General features: G+C 40.5%; 1 protein-coding gene across 2 annotated transcripts in view; it reads right to left on the bottom strand.

Annotated features, from left to right (window-relative positions):
• Positions 1-11089, bottom strand: part of RNF128 (ring finger protein 128) — a 1151289-nt gene that overhangs the window by 195274 nt on the left and 944926 nt on the right. For both annotated transcript variants that reach the window (XM_044057624.1, XM_044057623.1), the window contains exons 3-4: positions 8746-8817; positions 8393-8475 (exon numbers count right to left, since the gene is read on the bottom strand). In XM_044057624.1, the coding sequence (XP_043913559.1) occupies positions 8393-8475; positions 8746-8817 (155 nt within the window). The remainder of the gene's footprint in view (positions 1-8392; positions 8476-8745; positions 8818-11089) is intronic.

The following is an 11089-nucleotide window of genomic DNA, read 5'->3' as shown; positions in this document are numbered from 1 at the left end:
ATTCTGTGATGTCATTTGTGCTTTACCTTCGGAGTTCTGTAAAACCCTAGTCTTGGTGACTTCCTTTCCCTTGAAATGAAAACCTATTTAATAAATACCCATTTCTAAAGACCTAGTTTTACGCTAAAATATCAAGTCCAGATTCTGGAATAAATTGAATACCCACTGCTTCCCTCACCTATGGAACAAGCTTGATCTTCATATTAATAAAATCTTAGCAAAAGTCAAATATCAGTTAGGTGAACAGACTGGATCCTGAAAACTCTACAAACTCTTGAATATGCTGAACTGAACACTCATCTCGGTCCTCTCATTTTCACTTTTTCTTGCTTTTCCCTGACCTCTCTCTCCTCCTTTTAGTATAATCCAAACTCAAAATATTCTCTGTATATATCCCAAATTAATCCCGCTTCTTGACATCACATCAACTAACTCACCTTCAATGATTCTTTATGGAATTTTGGTTAAGCCTACAACGCCCGACCTACCACAGCCTTGGTATAAATCTATAAATCTATTACATGATGAAACCACGTTTGCCAAGGACACAAAATTCAAACTCTACACATGCATCACTAGGGCATAGATTTGTACGAGATGCTCAAACAACTTTTCAATGAAAAATTTTGATCGCTGAACATCAAGCAAAAGGTTTCATGTACCTGCTGCACAGTGACTGAAAATAGTCACCATGCTCTTTGTGTACATTATATAGAACTCCAGATGATAAACAATCACATCTGCTTAATGCAAGAAAAAACATCTTCCCTCTCATTTCTCCATGTATCCATGCAGTCTTCAATAGCTTTGTGGAATCCCTTCCCCCATTTTGTATTCACATAGTCCATTTTATGGTGTCTATAACCCTCTAGTGAAGAAGTACTTTGGCGATCCAGGGAGTAGTCTGCACAATCTGCTCTGTATACCCCTTCCTCCATCCTTTCATGTTCAAGGAAATCCTTCACGTCTACCTAATATGGTCTTGTGCACTGGTATTTCCCTCGTCTCTTAAGGCCATTAGAATGAACAGCTCTAGCTTCTCTTGTCCCTGGTCATAACCCTTACCCTCCCTTCAGTGTTTTCTTTCAGATGGCTTTAATCTAGATTCTTTCAAGTAACCTGATGCACCTTTCAATGTATAGCTACCAGAACTACAAACAGTACTCAAGTTGCAATCTCACTAAGGCTCAGTTAATGGTTCCATCTAGGTGCGATGGACACTTGCCTTTTCTGCTCCATTACCATCCGTTCCAGTCCCTCAGCTAATACTTCATAACAGGGATGTTATAGTCTAGGTTTGCTTGACATTTACATCAAACCAGCTTCGAATGGTACCTTTCTGCTCAGCTTTTCTGAGAGCTTCCAAACACTATTCCACCTACCACTGCTGCACCTATTTGTACATCACTGAAAAGGCTCATCCTGTCTCCCGTTCCAAGAGATGCTTACACTGGAGTATTTGGACCCATAACAGAACTGCCAAAATCTTGATATCATCCCTACCTCAAGTCTGTTGCCTACCATTCAACCGTGAAGCTATCCAGTTCCTCAGCCTTGATCATAACCCCGTCCTTTCTTCAGTTCAGCCTTCCCATGTCTAAAGTCACCTCTTACTTGCGTTAACAGATCAAAGGACTGGCATATAATTAAAATTAAAGCATTCACATTTTTATTTCACTTGCTCTTTCTCTTTTTAATAATTATTTTCCAAGTTCTTAGTTGGCATGTCTGTGCTTGAAAGATACTCTGGTCTTGTTTTCCACTCTACACCATGTAACAATCTCCCTTAACTAAAAATCTTGTTTCATAGTATTTTCAAATATTCAAGTACAAGTATCTATTTCAGTCGACTAACTAGTTATTTAAAACCATTCAGAGAATTAAACTTCTTATAACATTATCCTTGATTATGCAATGACTGTACCATTAACTGTAAAAGTACAATTTCATCAGATATAAGCAAGAGTCCCTCATAACTCATTTGTGCACAAAGTGCTTGGTTACGTTCCTGAAACAGTAAGACTTACTCCTCAGCTCAGCAGTTTCAAACAGCAAAACAAAAGTTGCATACTACAAAAAAGATTTGCAGTGGCAGTTTCACCTCAATCACCAATAGGATTAAGGCAGGCGAGATGCAGCCAGAGACTTAAAACTTTCCCAGACTACACTATGACCTCCCCATAAAGGTCATGGTTCAAGGACCACTGGCACATGAAATACAGTCTGTAAAGCCAGTAAAACAAACTATTTACAATTCCCAACAATAAAGTTGCCAGCAAACAAAGCGTGCAAAAAGGAGGGTGGGAAAGGGAGCTACTGACCTAACTTTGGTACTGTAAGCCTTAGTATTCTCCAGAAACTCAAACAAGGTCAAACAGGAGAAAAGCATAAAGGAATTCTGTGGGCCACTTCTGATGACTGCAACCATGGGACATCATTCCATGGAAAGAATCTGAGAAAGCAGTTGCGGCATTTATAGCTGATTGGGGGCAAGAAATCTCAACGATTCCCCAGTGAAAAGTGTTGTTACGGACTGCGAATGTGAGTATTCACATAGTATTGGAAGGCAGTGACTGAGCTGGACTGCTAGGGAGCTGGCATTTCCCTAAGACTTGAGAAATGAGGTGGTGATTCGAAGCTAAGGTCTACTCCTATACTTTCAATGTTTGCTAACAGAGACTAGAAATGAACTTTCCCACTTGCCTGTTTACCAAACCCATTGCCATGTTGTTGGACTGTATGGCAGTTGCACTAAGGGAAAAGGTATTTTGGAATGCCTGCAACACAAAGGTGGCCATTACTTCTATAATATTCATGTGCAGGCTGGCCGCAGAAGTTGATCATGTGCCCTAAAATGCCTTGCTGCAAATAATGACCTCCTTTCACCATAGGGCAGAACACCTGTGGTCAAAGTCACCAAGAGAAAGGGTTTGAAGGGTCAGCCTAGGCAAGAAAGCTAAAGTCCACCTTGCAAGATGCACCACATTTCTTGGAAATTCTTGTCTGAGCACCCAATGGGTCTGAAGCTGGTCCTACAGAACTTTGACAGTCCCCTAAAGAACCCTCATCAAATCTGGTGTGGTTAACCATGAAAAGTGAAAAGCAAGAGGACCAGTGCTCAAAAAAAGAAAACACCCATAACAGAAAAATCCTGAATAAGTTGTAATACAGCTAATTGGATGGCCAGTGTCTTGAAGGGTGGAAGAAAGCTTTTATAAGGCCATTTGCCTAGAGTGTACTCTCTGAAGATGATAAACTGAAAGGTTGTCTGCACGCAATTTGATAAGTTCAGAATTATGCCCAAGGAAGGGCTAGTGTGAAGAGAAGTGAATATCAGGAAGCAGCAAGACTGTCCATAACTGGAGCTGCTAGGAGTCAGTCATCTAGATATGGAAAACACTATACAGCCCTGCTACCTGAGAGTTGCTGGAACTACAGCCATACATTTGGTGACGCATCCTGGGGGCTGTGAGGAGAATGAGGGACAGTTTCCAAATGAAAATGACCGGCTTCTACCAGGAGTTCACCAAACTCTTGCACATTCTAAGATCACATTATGTCTCCTTCAGACAATGGAAAAAAAAAACAGACCGCAGTATTACCAAGCAAAGATGTATGGGTGTGGGGGTGGGGAATGCAGTGATCTAGATCAAACTGAAAAAAAAATGGAATAAAAAAGAAAAAGAAACCAGTGCAACACGGAGCAACTTACGGACAGGAAGAAGAACGTCCACTGGTAAACGCAGTGACAAATATCAGTAGCCTGCAACACGGAACAACTTATGGACAGGAAGAAGAAGAACGTCCACTGGTAAATGCAGTGACAAATATCAGTAGCCTGCAACACGGAGCAACTTACGGACAGGAACAAGAACGTCCACTGGTAAACGCAGTGACAAATACCAGTAGCCTGCAACACGGAGCAACTTACGGACAGGAAGAACGTCCACTGGTAAACGCAGTGACAAATATCAGTAGCCTGCAACACGGAGCAACTTACGGACAGGAAGAAGAAGAACGTCCACTGGTAAACGCAGTGACAAATATCAGTAGCCTGCAACACGGAGCAACTTACGGACAGGAAGAAGAAGAACGTCCACTGGTAAACGCAGTGACAAATATCAGTAGCCTGCAACACGGAGCAACTTACGGACAGGAACAAGAACGTCCACTGGTAAACGCAGTGACAAATATCAGTAGCCTGCAACACGGAGCAACTTATGGACAGGAACAAGAACGTCCACTGGTAAACGCAGCGACATATCAGTAGCCTGCAACACGGAGCAACTTACGGACAGGAACAAGAACGTCCACTGGTAAACGCAGTGACATATCAGTAGCCTGCAACACGGAGCAACTTACTGACAGGAACAAGAACGTCCACTGGTAAACGCAGTGACAAATATCAGTAGCCTGCAACACGGAGCAACTTACTGACAGGAACAAGAACATCCACTGGTAAACGCAGTGACAATTATCAGTAGCCTGGGGCTGTTCAGTGTGGCCTGACTAATGTATTTTGAAGAATATCTGGGGAAGGGCTCCTTAGATACTGAGCATTATGGTCCTTACCCTACAGTAAGTCAGTTCAAACCTTACTCCAAAATAATCAAACAAATCTGTACCCACTGTAAACCAAATCACTATCCAATTTCACAACAAAAGGTTTCTAAAAAGAGGATGCTATTTCAATCCCAACTGGATTCCTATATTCTGGCCTTTCTGAAGGAATTCTTCTTGCTCACCATCAAACCCAAGCAGCTTTGAAAATTATCCTATCTAGCACTCTAGACTACCACCCTTCTACTTCAAAGGGGTGAAATTCAAGGACCTGGACACCATGCAAAGCAAAAAAATTGCTCTACTGCACATATCAGGTCAGATGGCAAACCAATTGTCAAAGCAATGTACCCCCCCCCCCCCCCCAAATCCAAACAAAACTTTTTTCTACCCATCTCTATTCTATATAGTCATGGAAAAATATCTGAAGAACTAATGTACAATCAACTCACTGAATATTTAAGACCAAGTGATCTTTTTTTCAGATACTGTTGTGGATTCTGAAAAGGCAGAAGCAAAATTACCACTCTAAACACCCTTAGACACACCATTCATCAAAACACAAAGACTAGCTAACTGGAGCACTTTTCATGGAACTCACAAAGGTATTTGAAATAATGGCTACACTATTACACATCAACTTAGCAGGCTTCCATTCTCAAAATTACTAAGTGATTCAAAGCATTCCTTTCCAATCAGCAAGTTAAGCTGCACATAGGAGCAACAGCCTCCAGTTCAGCACCCTTTTGAATTCCACATGGTTCACTGCTTTTTCCCTTTATATTTTCTTTATCCATCAATCACTGCAGAATTGTCTCCCAATCATACACAGATGACACGGCTCTAAAGAACAAGCCCTTCCTTTACTAGTATTAAAACCAATTACAAAACAACCTTGCTCATTTTTAAGGTTAAGTATAATCTTGCAAGGCTATGTTGTTTAGCAAACAAAAGTTGTCTAACTTCTAAAAACTGGCATACAACCTACAGATAATAGAAACATTTCAAAATATTTGGGTATCTAGCTAGACTCCTGTTTCAGCTTTTAACACCATGTTCAAATATCAAAAGCTAAGGAAAACACGGACTACTCCCCAGACTACAAAAATCTTCATTTTCTCCCCTCAAAGTAGGAGTGCAGCAATAGGCAAAGGAGTCATCGTGCCTCATCCAGAGTATAAGCACCACAATCATAACAGCCTCCAGAAAGAATCTAAAATTCTGCAAACTACCACCAGTGAAATTCAGATGCACAATGCTGTCCACTAAAAACAGCACCACTGCTTCCTACTATCTGAAGTTCCCACTCAACCAGTATATACCAGCTGCACAGCCATCTCGGCTTACTTTCTGCAGGGTTTCTTCTACTTTCCATTCCTCATTTACCTACCCTAACATCTTAAAGATTCATTAACCTACTTCTGCCACTCATCTAATCAAACTTCTTTAGGTTTTACCTGTAATGTAAATGCAGCTGAACTACACGGTTAGATCCCTTTCTATTCCCCAGATATTTCTGTTCTCATAGAAATGTATCCAAAGTAGTCAGCCTACCTTCTGGTTAGAGTAGGCTTAGACTAGACAGATAGCAGAATGGTTTAGCAAGAACACATAATACCCAATTTCATCTGTACACAACACCCCAAGATGTAATGCATCAATACTAATCACCTAGTTTCAACTAAACTGTAAGAAAGTCATACATAAAGCAAAGCTTTGTACCCCCCCCCCCCCCCACCAAAAAAAAAAAAACATACTAAACTTGAGGACATTCTGTCTGGTTATCAAAAACTAGAAACTTTACTTTGCAATGTCAATATAAACTGGGCTACATGATATACATCTTATTTTTCCCAGTCTCATCACCAACCCAACAAGGCACTGCAAGGCCAACAACTCTACAATCTTGGACTGGATACTTACTACCTCCACAATAAAAATCACTCAAGCAGGCATGCTACCAGATTTTCTCTAAGTGACCACCACCCTGACTATCATTAGAAAGTAAAACAGACAAATTCTCTTCACTATAAACTATTCAGAAATCCTCATTAAATACAGGGATGACTACTTCTCCATTAACCTGCATCATGTCAACTGGCACTGCTTAAAATAGCTATTCCTAGACAAAGCCACTGCCTCATTTAATCAGATCTTAATAAACTTACTGAGTACTCATGCCTTTGCACTGCCCACTATCCTCACTGACTTGGACAACATTCTCAGAAGAAAGCTTGAGCAATGCTAAAATAAAATTGCTAAATTCTCTGCTAATTTGCCCAACAGATACCAAAACTGGGTGGAATCGAGCAGCACTTTACAACTGTAAGTTTCACATGAACCGTCTTCTTAACAGTAATATTAAGTGATGACTTGAATCCTTTCCTCAGATTGCATAACCACAAGAGGCCACCAATTCACTTTCCTCCTTTACAGGCTCTCCTGGTACTCTCCTAGCCAATTTCTCAGCATCGTATCCATCCCCAGGATGCAAACATGGATTCCTTGCTCAGTCCAAGGGACAATGTAGTCCACTGTGGATTAAGCAGAAACAAGCAGCTGCATTCCCAATAGGAAAAAAAAATCTACTTTTAATACTCCTGGCAATGAAACCTTGTGCTTAGCTTTTCTAGTCTGCACTTCTTAAAAGCATCTGAAAAAGAGCCCTTTGCTGCACAGCAGTATCCAAGAAAACAATGTACCAATTACTGGTTTTCCTTCCACAACTTTACTTTTTTTTCAAGCTGCCATTCCTTTCCATACTAGGGGACAAGCTAAACCAAAAAAATTCACTCATTTTTTCATAACTTGTCTGCCAAAGATGTTGGTTATTTGCAGGCCTTCTCAGAGAACTCTGCATAACAGTGCTTTGCATCATCACAGTTTTTACAAATGCTAGACAGTCAATTTTTCTGCTTTACAAAATACAAAAAAACCCCTCAAATTATACTTTCCAAACTTAACACCTTCTGCTTAATGTACTAACGTATTCCTTAAAATTCACTACTCTGTGGCAGTGGTATGAGCCAAGACAAATCAAGGAGCTTTACATAATGAGTGAACAAGCCTGACACCATGTTCATTTGTTGTCAAAAACCTTCCAGAGCGCTGTCAACATTGGTTATTCCAGAACTGCATAACGGACCAGCAACTGGCTTCTACAGCTGATGGTGACTCTGCATCCACAAAGTGCTCATCTTCCCATTTACGTAGACAAAAATAAGCTTTAACCACATACTCGTTCCAGCCTGGTCTCGTCACTGTCCCAGGTTTCTGTAGTAATACCACTCATCCACTCATGCATTGTTGCTCGCAGCTCTTCAAATCTTTCAACCCTGATGCCCTACATGGTAATGAATTATTATTCAGCCATGATCAGAGCCACCATTGTTCTCTGCCATGTTTTCCTGTTAGTCTCCCTCTATAGTGTCAAATGGATCACCAACAAAATGTACTTTACACTAATCCAGCGTCATTACTCCTACATAGCCTTCTCTGTCGAGTCTATCCCCATCCACCTAGTCCCCCCCCCCCCCGTACTTCTCACTAGGTTCACTGCCACATACACTCTCCCTCCCCTGTAATCCTCTTAAGCTGACAGTTTGCTGGTTGGTATCACAGCTAACAGCCCGGAGAATGCTACCTGTGACCCACTCCCTTTTTATATCTGCTAACTTAGGCTCAAGTCCACTGTAAGCAAAAGATTGATCAAAGCAGGCTGTTTACCTGGCCTACCTCAGTCTGGTCTACTTAATGCTTCAAACTGAAACTACTTGTGTGGACCTCATTTAAGATAAATGCTGAAGTTAAAACTTTTGAGAATTGTACTTACTTGCATGTCAAAATACGTACTACATCACTGGGCCTGTACACTTCAATACAAACTGCACAGCTGTCTCCTTCTGGGCCCAGTGCCTAGGTGGAAGAAACAAATGGAAAATGATTAATCTCAATGACAAAGTCTGCTGAAATATCACTCTAAAATGCATGGAAATTCCATGTCAAAACTGTCACAAAAATACTTGAAAATACTGCAAAACATTCTGGAAGCAACTGAATGTTTTATTAAAAATAAACTTGCATTTTATCCAAACAGGGTTAACTAACAAAATTGTTTTCCTGATATTTAGCATTCATGCCCACATAATCTATATAAGCAGTAATATATTTTGAAGTTCTTCTCACCGGATCACCCTGCTTCAGAGTACGTAGCTGAAGTTGATTAATAGCTTTCTTGGCATCTTGTTTCAGTTGTTTCTGTAAATAAATAAACAAGATTTTTAATTCATGTATTCCCTGTGGTGACACTCACAGTGCTTGCACTTCACACAAACACACAGTGTACTGAATGCTGTGCTTCAGTCATAACCTTCTATAAAGTTAACCCACCAAAACAAAACAAAGTATCTGTAGGTCTTCTTTCGGCAAACCATCCAGACTGAACCACTGGCTACCTTACAATTATGCTTTTTGTGCGTGTGTGTTGTGCAATCTAACAACGGACACAGCTTTCAAAGCTTAAGCAGCATTCAAACCTTGGCTTTTTGACAATGCACTCTAACCTGCCTTTCTCAGGAATGTCCCCCTCTTATCTTCCTGTACCCACCCTGCCTGTCTTAGGGTTACTGATGAGCTACTGCTAGTATGCCATATTTGTCTTGGCTCCGCACACTTGTTGCACTCCTATGACCTTCAGTATGCAATTGTGGCAAATTATAGGTAACAAACGGCCACAGCAATCCCTGCAAGTCATTTTATTAGCATGTTGAGTGCATTAATCTTACATCTACAACTGTAACAGCACTCTTCCACAAGGGATGGACGGATGCTCCTCCTTACTCCTCGAAAACATCAATACACCTAATGAGCAACAAGTTAATTTTGAAAAGCAAAGATTAAAAGAACTGCTGTACTTAGCACTACTGCAAAAACTAACTTCCGTTAGAAATATTGGGGGAGTATCAGCTGTTTAACCATAACTAAATTTGAGCGTCATACCTTGAGTTGAATCTTTACATCTATTTTGTGAACACGTTTATGACTGGAGAAATCAGATCATAATTCTCTAGTATAATGCAGCTTCAGCTGCTCTGACATACTGACAGAGAAAAAAAACTGAAAGCACTAAGTGCGTTATACTCAGCACGGTCACGTAGACAGATGATAGTCCATGCCAAGTGCACGTTCCATCTTTAAAAACTGCTAGGTATTTTGCTCTGTGGCATCACACACACACGCAAAATACAAGTGTGGCAAAATATATTACAGCTTTCTCACACTGTCCTATGAGGATACACTGTCTTATGGGGATTTCAGTACAGTAGACTCCCTCTTATCCGGCCTAACTGGCAATAAAATTTCTGCCATAGACCTAGGAAAAGACAGAGAAGAACAGCACTTCTGTCTCCTCTAGGCTAAACAATGACAGACACCGGAGTTTTACACTTCATATTCTTTAGAAAAATGCATACCAACACAAATCCTGTTATTCTAGTGGATTTATAACCTATGAATCTATTTTGTATGCTTTTTTTGATTAACTGGCTATTCGTTTATCCAGCCTAAGGTCCGGTCCCAGCAAGACAGGACAAGAGGGAGTCAACTGCATCGTCTCACATGCTAGAGCAAAACATTAAAGGCTGCATAACCAAGCGTGTTAAGCAGCTCTGACGTCACAGAAGTGCACAAGCTTGCAGAACTTGGAGCATGCTGATTGCACTCAAAAATCAGAAAAAAGGGCAATGTTGTGCATCCCTGTGATGCTAAGAGATGCACAAGTTTTGCTATACAAATTTCAGAGATGTTATACTCTAGTCTCATGCTACAACAAACAGAATTCATTACAGAAAGATGCCAGGGAATGGTAAAAGTTTTAAAGGCTGCAAAATGCTTAGCCCTCCCACACAACACAGACTTAAGTGTTTAGCAGCTTTTGAGGCTGTTAGTCTAGCTTCTGGATGCGGTATGGCACAGTTAAGTGTGTTAAAGCTGTCAAACATTTCACACTCCTGCTCCATCTTTGCCCTCTAACTTGTAGCCTGGCAACTAAAGCATCACGCGCTAAAGAATTGGAATCAGTTTACCAGCCTTAACTTGTTAATCTTGCAATGCATTCAGGAAAGGCGAATATTTCGTCTCCATTTCCACTTCTCAGTAGCAGACTGGTCATATCAGCAAACTGAACCCTTTTTTTTTGTCTATCTGGAGGGTAATCAGTACATTCCAATTATTATAAGTTGCTAGTGATAGATATGCTGCTTTAATTTTGACACATACAAAGGAAAAACAAAACGTGTAATTCATTCCTCTCTAGGTAACTCAATAAATAAGAATCTTAAAAAAGTGCACGTGGAAAGATGCATGTGTACATCATCCCAATATAATTTAGAGTCCAAAAGGAGCTGTGAAACAGCTGATGCCACAGTCAAGTGCACTAAAGCAAAATGAATCCAAATTATCAGAAAGATATCAACTCTTACTTTTACAAACTGGCCGTATTCTGACTGCAAAAAATATCTATAAAGCTTTC

Source organism: Protopterus annectens, chromosome 15.part0, assembly GCF_019279795.1.
Source record: "Protopterus annectens isolate FY-2018-M chromosome 15.part0, PAN1.0, whole genome shotgun sequence".
NCBI classification, from domain to species: Eukaryota; Metazoa; Chordata; order Ceratodontiformes; family Protopteridae; genus Protopterus; species Protopterus annectens.
This window is presented reverse-complemented; position numbering and strand designations above follow the sequence as displayed.